This window comes from Protopterus annectens, chromosome 9.part0, assembly GCF_019279795.1.
Source record: "Protopterus annectens isolate FY-2018-M chromosome 9.part0, PAN1.0, whole genome shotgun sequence".
In the NCBI taxonomy this organism is placed as follows: Eukaryota; Metazoa; Chordata; order Ceratodontiformes; family Protopteridae; genus Protopterus; species Protopterus annectens.
Window position 1 is genome coordinate 1,194,647,494 of NC_056743.1, and position 18,230 is coordinate 1,194,665,723.

Consider the following 18,230-nt stretch of genomic DNA (forward strand, 5'->3'; position numbering starts at 1 on the left):
TAGCTAAATAATTGGGCCAGATGTGGACCATGACAGGAGCCATGGTCTTACCTTTGTTCACATTGCTTTTCCAATGACAGCCCTGTCACTGTTTTCACTCTGAGTACACCTGCCCTATTTCTTACCCTCTGGGGCCTGATCTCCAGTGTCTTGTTTACAGCATCATTGTTAACTCTCCAGTCTTGCTTAGTACCTGCTATCCATTCTTGTTTCTCCTACATACTTTGATTTTCCTGACTAACTATTGGTCTACATTTTTCCTTCCTCTCCCCCTGATTCATCGTGCCATCCTGTATCACTCAGATTCTCCCTTCTAGCTTCTTCCTTTCTGCAGAAGCTTCTTTGCCTGCCTCAACCAACTCTTGTGTCAGTACTTAATTTCTATTAGTCTTTGCTCCCTTCTTTGCAATAACTTCTTCCTGTTCTGCTCCTTGTATCATTTCATGCTGCACTATCATCTCATGTCCTTTTCTCCAGTGGGGACTCCTTTTCCATTGGATTCCTTACCTCTTCCATGCCTTCTTCCATCAACTACCAACTTCCTATCCCCTAGCCTTTTTAAATTACCCCAGTCCCAGTCCTCTTCTAATTATTGCTCCTATTGGCTTCACCCTTGAAGTCCCTCCAGCAGTTACTATCTCTGTCTATGTAACACCTCTGATGTGCTCTTGTAACTATTTGATCATGATACCTCCTTTCCAGATGTTCAGCCACATATTTTTACCTCTCACTGCTACATTTCCCATTCCTAATTGCTTTTTCTCTTACATGCCACAGTGCACAGCCTTCTCCACAAGTCCATGAGGCACATTGTCATCTCATACCTGGAACACAGCACCGATCTGTTTTCCTCACCTCTTCTCCAACTTCTGCTACCCATAACTTGTGGCAGTAATCAACATAAATGGCACTGGAAAATGTTGGTAAAGGCAGATCTTGTATGCCACAGTGGATTTCAGACTTCACCTGTCTATGCCCTGTCTGTTACCTATGCTAGAAGGGCCTGTTTCTAGTTTTTGCTATTTTTAGCACTTTGTTTGTTGGCTATTATTTCTGACAGAGATTGCTAATTTGTTTCTGCTAATTTGTTTTGCACTAGAATGGTATATTTATACAATTCTAAGTATCTTACACAGTGCTCATTGCTGGTAATGTTTCCTAATTGATGGATTAGGATCTAAATGGGCTTATTTATAAGTTCTACTTGTTTCTTGCTTAGTTTTGCCATCCTCTCCATTTTCCACCTTATCTTTCTGCTTAATCAGCACAATCACCAAATGCATTAACAAGAAAGATAAGCTTCAGAAGGGTATGCAAGGATGCTACTTAGCTGGCCTGAAGATTCAACAGTGCAATCAGGAGCAATTTGTATTCTGGAAGCACTGCCTGTCTGATGACTTCAAATATGTTTTGCTGTAAATATTATTGTAATTTTCACTTTTTGTTAACAGAAGGTGTGTATAGTTATCTAGTCATGTATACACTGTTTCTTATGATGGCGCAGTGGTAGCATTGTTGCCTCATAATAAGAGGTTCTCTGGTTCAATTCTTGGCTGGGGTGCCTTCTGTGTAGCATCTGCATGTCCTCCCTGCTTTTGTGTGGGTTTCCTCCCACATTACAATGACATGCATCTGGAGCATTTCTCCCTGGGCCTCCTCTGAAAATTGTCCTGTCCCAAGTCAGACTTTTCCGGTTAACAAATGTTAAATAAATAAATATGATTAAACTGCAGTGCCCACATTTGCATGTTCTATAAAATTCAGTAGGTTTATGTTTTCTGTTATATATTTAAGCTACGCAGATTTGCATGTTCTGTAAATTTGTGTTTCTATTTCTATGCATTGTAATCTTGCTTCTTTGAAGCCTGGGTGGTTGCTGAAAAGGTCACTTAATCTACCCACCTACCTGGTTATCAGTTACCAATAAATAGATGTCACTTTTTTCTTGAGCTTTTAACTGATTGCAAAAGTCAGGTAATTTAGGCTTACCTACACTTCGCTAAGTGCAAGCTGGATGATGTGCAATCCTGCTGACTTCAACTCAATAATGCTGAACACTCAGACAGCTGTTTTCCATAGGAAATTACTGCGAGTACAATTTCTAAGTGTGTACTAGCAGTGACTCCTTTGTTTTTAGAAATTTCCTATCTTTTCATGTTTGTGTGAACATGGAATTGGGATGTGGTGGGCTTGCCTCCCACATGGGATGATTGTGAAGGGGGGGATCCCCATTCAAAGGAGAGGTTTCATTTTTAATTTTGTTAAGTTCTTGACTGCTTAAAACCTCTAAGTTGGTTCATTGACATGTTGTAACTCAATGTTTCATAGTGGCTTCTAATGGGTAGCTTGTTTCTATAGGGATCTCCCTTTTGGCTGCCTTCCTATCTCTGATTTGGCTGCCATTGTATCCACCTACAGTGGTTCTGTTCCCAGATACATAGTAACTTGAGATTCTAACCCGATCATGTCAGATCTCAAGAGAATCTAGTTTTAGGCACTTGCAGGTATGAAAGGACAGATCTTCAGCTCTGAAAATATTATTTTTGGTTATTTGAGCCACTGGCTTTCTTTGCCTTTCTGCTGCTCTGCTGTTAACCCTCTAATTCACCATTCTCTGCTACATCTGGCTGGTCCCTGCTAAGTCAACAGTATGCAATGGATTTTTACTAAACCCTACAAACTTCCTTATAAGATGACATCTATCTGCTGTTAACACTCTAATTCACCATTCTCTGCTACATCTGGCTGGTCCCTGCCAAGTCAACAGTATGGAATGGATTTTTACTAAACCCTACAAACTTCCTTATAAGATGACATCTCCCTTATGACCATGCAAGACACATCAACTCACACATGCAAATAATTTTGGTGCAAAGTCTGGATGGAAATCCTTACTAGTGCCATAATCTGGTCTATGATTGTAATAATGTACTTTCAGTTTTGCATTAAGGACTAAGTGATATAATTAACACAGTTATAATTAGGGTGGTATGGAAGCTTCTCCTTACCCTAAGGCTGTGCACTTGGAATTAATATATTTAGTGATGCATGGGTATGGGAGACAGGAGTCTTCCTTCCTGCAAAGCCCTTTTTTGTGTTTTTTATTAGTAGTAAGTGATTTGAGATTGCAACTGTTTTGCTTATGGAAAAGGTGACTGTAGACTCAGTATTTATTCACATATCCATCCATGCTTCCATCCATTTAGCCAGTCATCCATCCATGTATTCTGTGATACAAGCACCAGTGTGACTTACTTTACAATATGCAAATGATATAACACTACAGGTAGATTCTGAACAGGAACTTTAGCAAATGATAGGGAACTGGAATGCTGAACTAAAGGCCCATTGGATGAAATGGAGCACAGACAAGAAAACAGTGGTTTTGACAGCAAATGGGAGAAATCAGAAGAAGATGAAAACTTGGATAGAAGGAAAGCAGTGTTACAGAGTAACACCTTCAAGAATCTAACAGGTGTGGTTTAGGAGAAGGAAAATCTGAATAGAATCAGAGGTGCTGTAGTCAACTGACAGAAGGTCAGAAGTAGTATATGACAAAGAATGACAAAGAAGCTAAAAAAGTAGTGTAAAGCAGTTATGCATTCTTCTGCATGATAGAGAAAACTGGGCAGGGACAACAGAGCAGCTGAAGAAGCTTAAATTGATGGAGATGGTGTCTGAGTCAGGTGGTAGGATGCACACTGTAGGACAGAGGAAGAAATGATGACATCAGAGTGGAAGCCAAAGTAGCCTGAATTGCAGAGAAGGTCAAACAGAACAGATTACAGTGGTTTGGTCACATGTGATGGAAAGAAGGAGATGGTTTGGTAAAGCAGATTTGGGATAGACAGAAGAAAAGGCAAGAGGAGATGAGGACATCTAGCCAAAAGATGAATGGATTGTAAGACAGAAAACAGACGAGCGTGACTGTTGAAGAAGGTAGGGAAGAGGCTCTGAAATGAGAGAGGCAATGACAGCTGACACACATACAATGGGAAAAGGGGGTAATTGGTGGTGATGATCTCTTTTAAAATAAGTATTTCAAACCCTTTCAAGGTGAAGCAGTGTTTTACAATGATCAGTTGTTGCTGAAAGCAGTACTTAGTTAAGGAGTGTATGTAAGGAAGTGGAACACTGTATATTTTGAGATGTCTTTCATTTAATAAATAAGTACTTTGAGATGAAACTGAGTCAGGATGAGTGCAACTATGAGACAATGAGGCAGAAGGAGCACTTTCTTAACCTGCAGTAATAGCAGTGGTGCCAACATCATGTAAATATGGACAAGAAGGACTCCGAAGGAAACAACCCCACTGCTGATCACAAAGAAAGGAAATCAGTTAAATGCAGGAGCAGATAATCATGCAATGTTAGACAACAGTTAAGCGTATGTCCTAAATGACTTTGTACTTACAGATGAAGTCAGCAGGGTTGTAATGAGGGTCACAAGGCATCTCAATGCTGGCAAAGAAATCCACAATATTTGCTGTCTCTCCAAAGTAGGCAATCTGTATAACAAGACGTAGAGAAAGAGCAGGCATTTACTGCTAACAGGCACAGACAGGGTTTCTGTTTGTCATTTCTTATTAAACACAGCACAATAAATAACTGAATTAATTGCAGTCAGAATTCCTTCATTTGGCTGTTTCATGTAATTCCCATGAGACATATTTTTCATTGTTTAAGAAACCATTATTATTGATGATAAATAGTGATTATCCAGTACTTACCTATACAATGGCCGTAAAGAGAAACTTATGCCTTTTTAAATGGAATACATTAGATGGCTTTCCATAGGAAAACTAATGATTATTGATTATGTCTAGATCTTATGACTATGGTAAAAGGGTCCTAGTATCTTTCAAATATATACTTCCCCACTTATAGAGTAACATCATTTCAGATCTATAAAATATGACGACACGTAACAGTAGTCCATTAAAAAAATCTTCAGCATAGAAAGATCTGAATGAAAAAAATAAACAATTACAGGGTTAAACAATAATAAAAAGTCAATGGGAAACCAAAGCATTTCATGTTAGTCATGGCAGAATACTGTTAATTAGCATAAGAACATGTTCACATGTTCCTAACTGCGGTAACATTTTCTTGCTTTTCCTTCCCAGGACAGGCTGTTATTTACCATGGAAGACTGTTTCCTTCAGTTATATTCCCCACCAGAAACAGTCTGCAGAATATCATACTACAGAAGGAAATTGCGCTGTATTAATGAGTTTATTTATTACTCTGGATGCAACGGACTCTGTGAGAAACCAATTCGTATACATACTGACTGTGGAAATGGAGTACTGCAAGGAAACAAAATGGGAGAAAATGGCATTAATAAAACCTACTGCTGCCCTTCAGGAAAGAAGTGTAGCATCTGACCAACACATGATCACAGTATAGGTCTGAAGTGGATGGGGGATCGTAGGTTTGTCCCAGGGATTACTCCCGTGTCACTATTAGACAGAGGCACAGTAAACTAAACCTTAAAAAGGGCACAGTATGCTCAAATCAAGGGGTGGCGTAAGCCATACAGAATCAAGCTAGGCTTATAATTGCCCCAGGTCAGATAGCCTAGTATGAACCTATGAACCTATGATGTACTAGCCTGATTGAGATGGGTGTCTTGAGACAGTGTAAGAATTGTCTCATGCTGTCTGACGATCATCTATTACTCAAACAACATAACACAGAGGGTGTGAGAGATGTATACACACACACACACACACACACATATCTATATATATATATATATATATATATATATATATATATATATATATATATATAAAATATGCTTGGAGGCAAAAATCTCACATACCATAAACTTAAGACTCCAAAATCATCAGCAGTACACCACACATCACACTAGGCCATCACAATACACATAATCCATCATATGCTGTGGTTATTAAGACTAACTTGCCCAAACCTCAAACACCTCCAAAACACAACACAGGCACAAAGCACACAACATATTAAGCCAACTTCCTCACATAGCACAAGAAGTCTCAAAGTCACAGATGCTGAGTCTGTAAAGCAGGCATTGACCCAGCCAAGCATTTTTGTTATAGGTTGCTCCACTGAAAGGCATACATATGTGACTCTTACCAGTTTGAGCAAGGAAAGAGTGATGTTTATTTAATTGTCTGGTGTCAGATCACACATGCACTGAAGTCCTTGAGCAACAAGTACCAGTATAACTCTGTCATAGCTAATGCTGGTGTCACTGACTTGAGGTGTACCTCCTTGGACTATATGAAAAGAGACATGATGGAACTCTCAAACTATGTCTCCAAGGCAGGTATGAGCCTAGTACTGAGCAACATTCTACCTTCTGCAAGGGTGATGATGCTATACGAGTAAAAAATAACTTACTTCAATAATTGGCTTAGTTTTTGATGTCATTTAAAGGGGGTCCAATATTTGTCAGCCTGGGAGGTTATGTTCAACAGACCATGCTGCTTCACCAGGGATGGCCTGCATATGTCCTCTCAAGGATTTAGATTACTGGCAAAGAAATTGTCCAACCCCATAGTGCATTTTTTTAGGAAATGCCAACCTGATAAACTTACCAACATAACAGAATCAAAGGAAAATATGAAGGTATTACTGATCAATACTTGGAGTCTGAACAAGAAACTTCACTCCCTATAAGCCCTTCTCACCCTGGAAGACACTGACATCAGTGTAGTGGTTGAGACATGGTTTAAAATAGCAGAGAGCACTCTGGATTTGCAGGGCTATAGTACCTTCCACACATTTAGACCAGCTACTGCGCAGTATTGGGGGAAAAGTGGAAGTGTCTCAATCTACATCCAGAAGAGTCTCAGATCAAGGCTGGTAAAGCAGCATGATGCACTAGAGCTTCTTCATGTCCAAATAACCATCAGAAAGGTCCTGTGCCATTTGTTAGCTAGCTGTAGAACTCCCACTATGACAAAAGCTACAACACCTATCTACAGGAACTAGAATCACTCAGTATTAAACCCAATACCATTTTCCTGGATGATCTTAACTATTCAACTACAGACTGGGAAACCCAACAGCCTCGGGTGCAAAGTGTTCAGGGGTATGATCAGCCAGTCCTGATCTCTCTTTAATGCAGTACCGACTTTTAAAAGTTGTTATTGCATTTGTGGTCAAACCTGAGTGCTATAGCGCTCCATGTGTTGATTTAAATGGTAGCAAGCAGTTTGCTATAGTTTAAAAGTAAAAAAAAAAAATATATATATATATATTTTTTTTAACTAAAACCTGAGTGATATAGCACTCTGTGCAGGCAGGGTATAAATTGTATCAACTGTTTGCTACATTTGTAACAAACAGTTTGCTACACTTTAAAAAGAAGAACTGTTTGAGTGCCATAATCCTTCGTGCAGGCAGAGTATAAACTACAGCAATTGTTAGTTACACTTGTAGCAAACAGTTTGCTACAGTTTAAAAAGAAAAAAGAAAAAAATACAATTTTTTTTTTTTAACTAAAACATGAGCTCTGTAGCACTCTCTGCAGGCAAGATATAAACTGTAGCAATTGTTTGTAACCTTTTTAGCAAACAATTTGCTACAATTTAAAAGAAGGATTTTTTAAATAAGATATTTTGAAGGCGGGTTGGGGTTAGGGCACAGAAACAGGGACCTGAAAGGCTAGGCAGAGTTTTTTTTTTTTTTTTTGCTCTTCAGTGGAAAAGCTGGTGGGGGTAGTGGGGTAGATTTAACTAGAATAATCTGATCACTTACAATGTAATTGGCTTATTGCAGTGAAGTGCCTTTTTTTGCTCTACACTTAAAGATCTGAGGGGGTGGGGTGCTGGTTGAACCAGCTATGTTTCTGGGGAAACCTACACCACCACTAGTGCACAATCACAGAGATTCCTTGACTTTGTCCTGGAAAACTTAGAGTACCAACTTGGAGGAATAACATCTTGGATCTTGTCCTTACTAAAATGGAAGCATCTTGTATCATACCTTGTGTATCTTCATCACTTCTTAGTTCTGACCAGCAGTTCTTTTGAAATAAAACTGAAACCAGTGATCTCTTCCACCGAAGATACCTTTAGAAATTTCTTTAAGACAAACTACCTACTCCTAAGTGATACATTGGCAAGCTTCAGATCCCCACCAAACCCAGTTAACTCCACTGAATACACAGAAATGCACACCACACACACTATATTAGCATGTAAACAGCTGCATAGATGCAGCTGTACCCTGTAAGAACAAGTGCAGGGAAAACCCCAGGAACAAACCCACATGGTGGAACCATAAGCTTTATAAGAAAAAGAAAATAATTTTGAACAAAAGTAAGAAGAGTAATTCCTAGAATGTTAGAGCCCTTGTCAATGAAAGAAACAAACAACTTAGGAGCTTAATAAAATCCGCCAAAGTCAAGTTTGAGGCTAAAATAGCTGTCCAAGCCAAGGACAATTACAATGCATTGTTAGGTATCTTCGTAATCTCAGAAGCACAATGCAGCCAGTAGCGGCCTTAGGTGAACTGGTGCCCTATGCAAAAGGGCTCCATGGCACCCCCCACCACACTACCCAGTGCCCCCATCTGGGTCTTCCTATACCAAATAAATACTGGAAAAGCACCCCTGCTAGACTGGCACCCTAGGCAACCGCTTATTTGGCCTATGCCTAAGGCTGGCTATGAATGCAACAATGCGCTAAGCTGGTATAGTGAACCTACTGGCTAATAAATTTAGCTATAACTTTCCCCTCTCTCCCCTCTGTCTGTCCCTCAAGATATACCTGAAACTGGCTCACCTCCAGCTATCACACAAGACCAAGTCCTAAAAGTGCTATCAAAAGATACAAATACTGCATTGATGGGTCCTGACAAGATCCCTGGAAGCATCTTAAATAGCATGAAGCATGATTTAGCCACACCCCAACAACATTGTTCAATCTCATCCTCCACATGTTTTATACCAAGGGAATGGAGAACAGCTACAGTCATTCCCCTGTATAAGGGGGCCATTCCACAGACCCAGGCAATTACAGACCAATAAGTCTGACCTGCCTCATATACAAAGCCATGGAAAGACTTATCATGAAATGAATCAGGAAATAAGGAATTTCTAAACACTGGACCATTCTCAGTTCACATTAATTAAGGGTAGGTCATGCTTACTCAACCCAGTGGATTTTTTTAAAAAGGTCACTCCAAGCACTGGATGAAGGTAAAAAGGTGCCCACCACATACCTCGATCTGGCCAAAGCATTTGATATAATTCCCCATTCATAGTAGAAAAGCTAAACAAACTGGGAATAACCCCCCATGTCACCTGCTGGATTACCAGCTAGCTCATAGATAGGACACAGATAATCAAAATAGGGTAGGTTACCTCCACAAACAGACCGGTCACCAGTGGAGTCCCCCATGGTTATGTGTTGGGACCTCTCCTGTTTGGCATCTATTTTACTGAAGTAAAGGCCAATACCAATGAGCTCTGGCTAACTACGTTTGCAGATGAATCCCCAAATGACTTAGCCACCCTGCAGGAAGGCTTGTCTCAAATAAATAATTGATAAGAAAATCAAGGACAGAAACTAAATGTCAAAAAATGCATTATTGTATCTTTTGGGAAGTCATCTACTCCAGGGATCTACCACATTGACAATCTGCCCCTATGAGTTGGTCCAGTTGTTTAGGATTTAGGAACTTATGTGGTTAGTGACCTAATTTTTGAGCAACGTGTCTATTGTTGTAAGAAAGTCCTTCCATATTACACAGCTTCCAAAGGGATTGTGTCTAGAGCTAGGGATGTCATTGTCTCCTTTTACTCAGCTGTCATTAGGCCAGTCATTGAATATAATGCTCCTTTGGCATGTATCTCTCTAGACACATGTAACAATTGGAACACCTACAGAAATACCTTACTAAAAGGATACAAGGCCTAAATAACAGGCTCTACATGGACTGGCTCAAAGCCCTCTCACTATACTCAGTAGCCTACAGACTGCTAAGAAGTGACCTGTGTATGGCATACAAGGCATCCTCTGAACTATTACTGAGGGATTTACTGCACATCAGCAAGTCTAATGGCATCAGAAATGCTCAGTGTAGGGATATAATCTTTTTCTGTAACATCAAGAGAATGGTTTAAAAGGACAGGAAAATCTTGAGGACAATACCGCTGCTGTGAAACAGACTCCTCATCCACATAAAACAAAGTTAATCCCTGTCTGTATTCAAGCACAACTCAGATCTATGGATGGGAAACAGAAAAGTTACCCCTGGACTGCCCCCTGTGCTACTAATGGACAGAGGCAGCTCCTAAATGCTTCATCCCATGCATGGGTCCCCTCAAATTATTTATGGTATGATCCCAGTTATTCTCATAAGAAGAAATATATAATTATGAGAGAGGAGTAATATATAATTATTGAACATGGATAAGGCCAATCTATAACCAAATGGGATATATTATTTTGAGCACAAAAGGGAAACTGCCTAGGTTTAAAATGACTCACAAGGGTAGCTAGCCTAACACTTACCTGTGACCCTATGAACCTATAGGCTTTCCTCTATGCTTGCTTCAGAACTTATGTTGTGTCTTTCGGCTTTTCCTGGTTAGGGGTCGCCACAGCGGAACTCCGGTCCGCTAATGATTGGTAGATGATTTTTACATGCCGAGTTACCAGCCCTGGCACACAAACTTCAACAAAGGTACGCCCATTCATGCATGTCTCCACGCAGAAGACGCTCTAGCTGAGAATCGAACTGGACAGTGTCTTACTGTGAGGCGACAACGCTACCGCAGCACCACCAACGCGGGTTCCTTCAGAACTTATAATCAAGAAAAAACAATTAACATAGTTTGATCTTATTTATTTTAAATGCTGTAGAAAAGAACATATAGCTGGTTGTTATACAGCTGATGTCAGTAATACAATAGCTGTTAATACTAGTCAGCAGTCAGTAAAAGCATAGCTCTCAACCTTTTTTCTCCAAAATGTGGAACACTACCTCTTATAATGTGAAGAAATGGGCAAAACGTGGAACACAAACTAACAAACTAACAGCTTACTAACAACTTTAACTAGACAGCTTGCAGAATGGCTAAATTTGCTATTTTATACCTATAAAAGTTATTCTGATAAAGTAATATTATCCACCATTACTTACTATGGATAGTAGTTCAAAAATATTCTTAACACTGAATGCGCAATAGACCCTTTCAATATGGTACATTGAGCTGCACATGTATTTTAAGACTCAAAATGAAGTACATTCCTCATAATGAGGAATACTTCATAGGTATAAGTTAAAGTGTGACTGAGAATATATCAATGGAGTATGACAATGCTGAATGGTTAAAAGTGTAGAATCTGCTTTCTGTCACTGTGCTAGCAATGGTCTTATGAAATGTATTTTAGCAGAAGACAAATAATTACTAGGATTGTTGGACTCAAAAAAGCATGATTACATTGGTTAAATGACAATATTTTAAAAAAACATACAACCATAAGACCTCTAGTAAACAGAAAATTGAAGAGACGTGTGTACATTGAGAGAAGAGGGAATATCTTATAAATTAAGTAGACATGCTGATTCTGTTAGGTAAAAGTTTACATCCTGTAACTCTAGTGCCATAACTGTCTAATGATATAATCACAAGCCAAGATTTTCCTCAATTTAAGAAATTATGGAAGTTATGGGAGGATGTTCAGCCAGATAAAAGTACACAACCCCAGCAAACTCAAATATGGATGACTAGAAAACACTAAAATAGTCAAGATTTGTCTCTGGATACAAGGCTAAGATAAATCCACTGCTGAGTCTTTTCAAAAAGCTGCAGCAGTTAAAGTGATAAAAGAAGCTAGCATAGAAACTGTCAGAAACAGACCCCAAGTTAAGAATATACTAAGGGAAATAGAAACAGAGACTGAGGAAAAGGCAGATGAGTCTCATATTCACCAACAGGAATAAGGGGAATCTGGGCAGAATCTTAAGTCCATCCTTGCTATATCAAGCAAGAAAGACACACAGAAAGAAGAAAGAAGCAAGACTCTAAGGGAAAAGCAGGTAAAACCACCTATGAGGAAGATAAATGGAAACAGCCAATATATCTCATGAAAGAAGATTATTTTAGGAGTTGCTTTTTATAAAGGATAAACTGAATGAAGGAGAAAGGTTTGCACCTGCATTCAGTACTGTAGCTGGCTCAACCAGCACCCCACCCCCTCAGCTATTCAAGTGAAGAGCCAAAAAGAAAAAAAAGACTTCACTTTAATACGCCAATCACAACAATCAGCTTATTACAGTTAGATCTACAACCTCCCCCCTGCTCTTCCATCAAGTGCAAAAAAAAAAATGGATATTCCTTCTGGCCAGATGCATGACACCTCCCTGCTCCAGCCATTCAGGTCCTGTTTCTGTACCCTGTCCCCAACCCTTCTTCAAATTATTTAATTAAAAAAGAGTCATCTTTTAAATTGTAGCAAACTGCTTGCTACAAAAATAGCAGTTAGTTGCTACAGGTTATACCCTGCCTGCATGTAACGATACTGCGTTCATGTTTTAATTAAAAAAAAAAAACTCTTCTTTTTAAACTGTAGCAAACTGCTTGCTACAGATATAGCAAACAGTTTCTGCAGTTTATACCCTGCCTGCATGGAGCATGGAGCACTACAGCGCTTGTGTTTTAGTTAAAAAAGAAAATAAAAATAAAAAAAAAAAAAACAGTTGCTATAGTTTGGACAATACAAGGAGCTTTACAGCACCCAGGTTTGACCGCAAATGCAATACTGAGTTTTAAAAGCTGGTACTGCATTAAAGTGAGATTGGGATCGGCTAGCCACACCCCCAACACTTTGTGCCCTATGGCAGTTGCCCCCTTACCCCACCCTAGATATGCTACTGCCCACAGTGGGGGAGAAAAGGCCACAAGCTCCACTTCACATCAAAATACCAAGGAAAACACTGACTGGCCTGATGTCCAGATAAGCCATGTCAATTTTAAAAAGTTCAGTGGGAGGATGATACCCTAAACAGCGCTAGTGAGAATACAGACTATAAGGGAGACAGAAGAGGCCCACTACATGACCCAACTTCAGAGGTAAGAAACTGCCTGCTATACAAAGGAACCAAAGAGAGGGAAGAGATACTGAGTCAGTTATTGTTCCAAAACCTTTCAGAACACTTGTAAAGAAATGAGCATAAAACTACTTTATCGGTAGTCATTCAGGAATGGACAAAACAAACGTCAGAGTTTTGCTTAGATTTTATTGACTTGGTAAGATATAGAGGACTTTTGTGCTACCTGTTCGGATTGTCAAATGGCAGCAGCCAATGCAGGATTTAAGAATTCTCTGTGACTTTACCCATTGTGGAGGTATTTTCTAAAGACATAGTAATAAGCATTGTGGGCCCATTTATGAAACTGGATAATGTCCATGAGTATATCCTGGTAATTAACTTCAGAGTAAAATAACTGGTTTGCTCTTCTAGGTTAATAATTCCCCAAGAAATTCTTACTGATTATTCAAGGCACACCATTCATGTCCAGTGTAAAGCATAAACTTTTCCAGTACTCTAAAGTGAAACAGATAAGGACATCTGTACACCACCCTCAAACAGATGGCCTATTTTGAACACTCTAATAAAATGTTAAAGTCTATGTTATAAAAGAACACAGTGATAGGTAAGAAAAAACTGAGTCTAACTGCTGATATCTTTTCTTTGCTGTAAGAGTGGTATTCCAAGCCTCATCTAGGCTCATGTCATCTGAATTGTTGTATGGCAGTCCTCTATGAGGCTTGCGAGAGATAGCAAAAGAGACTTGCAAGGAAAAACATTGGCACAGCCTGCTCCACCTTAATAGTATGTGCTAACCGTAACCCTTATACCGCATGTCGATTTTCATAACTTTTCTTCAGAATTATTGGAGAAGCCTGGATTGACATTACTCAGAAAGGTAAAGCATGAAAAGCAAAAGTTGAGCAATTTTTATCTGCATTAACAATCTTATTCAAAATTTGAGACAACGTTCTACTGATTATATCATACTCAGGTATGATATTACCATGACTAATTTATAGCTATAGCTATATATCTCCATATATTATATGTCAGTATGTCTGCATCTCTATCTGTCTACACTCAGTCATACACACCCTCACACACATACACACACACACCCTCACACACATACACGCATACACACCTACACACACACACACCCACACACACACACACACACACACACACACACACACACACACACACACACACACACACACACACACACACACACATCTGCATAGATATGTCTATACAGAAAACTTCTTAGTTTGAAACTTTTAGTGTTTCTGAAACTGCCATTGCAAAGTCATCCACAGCCTGCTCCACCTTAGCAGTATGTGCTAACCTAAGTTCGCAGGCGATTGCAAGTTGGGAGCTATTATTAACTCCCCAAGTGATGTTGACATCCTACAGAAAGGCCTCACTGACACCAACAACTTGTGTCAGAACCATGGCCTTAAGCTCTATGCCAAAAAATGTGTCATAAGAAAGAGGTTATTGCCTCCCTCTGCTCTTCCCTCATTAGGCCAATCATTGAGTACAATGCCTCATTTGGCATGTACCTCACTAGGCACCTGCAACAATTGGAGAGGCCACAAAAGTACCTCACAAAGAGGATCCTAGGCCTTAAACACTATGGACAGACTAAAAAAACTCCAACTATTCTCTGTCTCATATCACTTCCTTAGAGGCGATCTCTGTTTGACTTACAAAGCCATGTCTGACCCAGCCCTGTTAGAAATGCTACAGTTGAAGAAATCCCAATCCCTTCACACCACGCACTTCAGAGACCTCAACCTCATTACTACAATCAACAGAATGTGCTGGAGGAACAGGTTCATAACCCAGAGAATGCCCATGCTATGGAATAGACTTCCCATACATGTCAAACAGAGCACCTCACTGGCCCTCTTCAAGAGAAATCTTGATGAGTGGATGGGAAATAGAAAATTCACCCCGGGGATCACTCCAGTGGCTCTACTCGACAGAGGCACTGGGAACTAAGGTTGGGTGGCATGATGCCAGGGTAACCCTATGGGCTAGGCTTGTAAAGGCTCCAGGGCCATTAGCCTAGTACACACCTATGAACCTATGAAACAGTCACCCCACAGCAAAAAATACTGGTTACCAGAGTCAGCTGCAAGCAGTACTTAGAGAAGGCTCAAGCGTCAACAGAAACTAGTTAACTGAAAAGGAAGTACAAGAGTTCAAGGAAATGCACAGGGCTCTAGCCTCTCTGGCTGAAAATACAGTTTGTAATTCAAGGTGATATCTTATGGAATCAGCTACCAATATTGGTGAAACAAGCTACTAATATAGGAAACATTGAGATTGTTTGACTTGGGGCTGGGGGCAGACATAACCAGAAACAGAATAATAAGAACTGCCCATACACTCACACTCCATTAATACAGAGGTTCTGCATTCAGTTAAAGTTATTAAAAGTCTTGGTGACCTTGTGAATAATCACCAAGATTTGAACTGTGTCATAATGCAATGATAAGGAAGTGTCATCAAGTGATTATGGCATTTTTCATATAATCTCATTTAGGCATGTGAACATCATTCTGGCTTTTTTAGATCAGCGATTTATAGTATGAGTTGTCTGTCAATATCATGTGAAAGAGATCCAAAAGTTTGAAAGGGTTCAGTGGCCCATTATTATGAGAATAAGTGGCAAGATAAGAGTTAGTTACACAGACAAACTTTTGCATCCAAACTTACATACTGTGAGATATTGGCTTTTCAAATGTAACATGTTGTTGATATATAAATATTTGATTAATCAAGAGCTGGCTCGTATAGCAGGGGTAACATAAGAAATACCTTATAATACATCGTATAACACAAGAGACAGTTTAATGGTGGGGATAGATACATTTAATAGACAGCTGAAAAGATTCTTTGTAATTCAAGGCGATATGGAATTAGTTACCATTATGACGAGACAAGCTATTAATACATGAAACATTAAGACTTTATTTGACTTGGGGCTGTGAGCAGGGAATATGGCACTAATATTTCATGGATGTAGACTTGTTGATGACATTAAATACTGTCAGAATGGTAATAAAATACATTGTAACATTATGACACAACGCTGCAATATTGCAAAACAAACATACACACACACACACACACACACACACACACACACACACACACACACACACACACACACACACACAGACACACACACACAGACACACTTCTTGATGACATTAGCGACTGTCAGAATGGTAATACAATACATTGTAACATTATGACACAACACTGCAATATTGCAAAACACACACACACACACACACACACACACACACACACACACACACACACACACACACACACACACACACACACACACACACACACACACACACACACAACACAGTGAAGACCAGATAATGTATGGGCATTTAGTTACTGTATGTTTCTGTTACTGGCCATGGAACTTTAGTAAAATATACTATTTTAGTAATTCTGCAAGAACTTCTATAGTGGGTCAAATACATTCAACTTTTTTCTTTTCTAGCGTTGGGACTTTGCTGTTGCAGTAGAACCCACTTACAGAGTCTGCTGCTATGGATTCTACTTACTTCCATTTTAATATTCATTTCTGACTCTAATGTTAGCTTCTCTGCTTGATGTGTATTCAGGATTTGGATTATCATGTGTACTTAGTGTGTCAATATACTTATTATTTACTATATATATATATATATATATATATATATGTATATATATATATATATATATATATATATATATATATATATATATATGAAAATGAAGATTATAATTGCACAGAATATGGTAGATTGGTATACAACTGTTAGTTGTCAGTTTCTGCATGACATTCAGTCAGATGTCTTTTCAGCAAAAGGCCAAATACCATGTCACCAAGTGTTGTTTCTTGTAGGAAGGAAAGCACCTTACATCATCTAAGTGTATAACAAGTTCTGCATACCATGGTTTGTCAAACTATAGTTCATGAAACATTACTACCATTGGGAGAGTGTGTCATCTGTGTGATACAGGTATTAGAAACAAGAGGTGAAAGAAGTCATGGAAGCATTGAACTCCATGGCTACTCAGGGAGAAGTGGGGTGTGGATAGGAAGCAGGTAAACTAAAAAAGAGCCTGTTTACTTTAGTAAAGCCTTTGATTCAGTGACAGATACATAAATGATACAGAACGTTAGTAGGAAGGAAATAGGAGAAACCAGTTAAATGGCCTGCTAATTGGTTAACATTGGTTAAAGGGGTATAGACAGTGGTTATGAAAAGTACAGTTCTTATGAGCCAAGTGCAGTTCCTCTGACAACTGTTTTAAGAAGTTTGTTTGATATTTATGTAGCAGACGTAACAAATCATAAATGAAAAGTGAACTTGTTTGTGAATGGCACAATCATTCACTTCAAAAATGGGTAGATTGCTTCACACTATCTGAAAAGGCTGGACCATATCTTACAGGCATCTAGGACAGTTACTCCACTTATCATTCAATAGGCATAGGGACAGGAAGTAATTAAAAAACGAGCAGTACAGGCTAGCAGACTACAATGGTGATATTATATTAGTATCTGTAGTGTGACATTCTTAATTATTGTCCGATGCCACTGCTACTTTTTTAACTAAGAGGAAATGCACAACTAATATAACACAAGAGGATAGAAGTAAGGAGGTAATAGAAGATAAAAGGATATAACAATACCTTCACAAACCAGTCTTAATTTGCATAAGGTACTGCAGAACTGACTGTAATTACTTGTCTTCATGTATATTAATATGTGAAGACAGATAGGAAGGTTTCCACTAAATTATCTCTTGATGGCTCATCTGATTACAGGAAATTAGCTTTATGAAATATTGATATTCATTGTAGTGATGGCAAATATGTTACTGGATTACAAGGTAAGAGGTAACAGTTATTGAAAGCAGGTGGATACAGCGGCTTATCAAAGTTAGTCTGGAAGAAGATGAATAAATACTGGATAACATTCTACACCGAGTTGTGCAACTAGGAAGCTGCTTCTTCTACTTTACATATAATGGACACAAACAGCAAGCCAGTGTTGTTAAGTTTAATGAAATGTGCTGAAGACTTTGCATGGAGAGCAGGGCATTACTGTGTGTATTGCTAGAAGCAGAAGTCTTTGGGGGGTGGGGGGGGGGTGAGGGGCAATTGTAACA

The 18,230-nt window shown here is 39.1% G+C and overlaps 1 protein-coding gene across 1 annotated transcript in view; it reads right to left on the bottom strand.

Annotated features, from left to right (window-relative positions):
- Positions 1-18,230, bottom strand: part of LOC122811932 (ABC transporter G family member 9-like) — a 338,279-nt gene that overhangs the window by 83,846 nt on the left and 236,203 nt on the right. Inside the window, exon 7 of the mRNA XM_044084109.1 lies at positions 4,415-4,508. Within this exon, the coding sequence (XP_043940044.1) occupies positions 4,415-4,508 (94 nt within the window). The remainder of the gene's footprint in view (positions 1-4,414; positions 4,509-18,230) is intronic.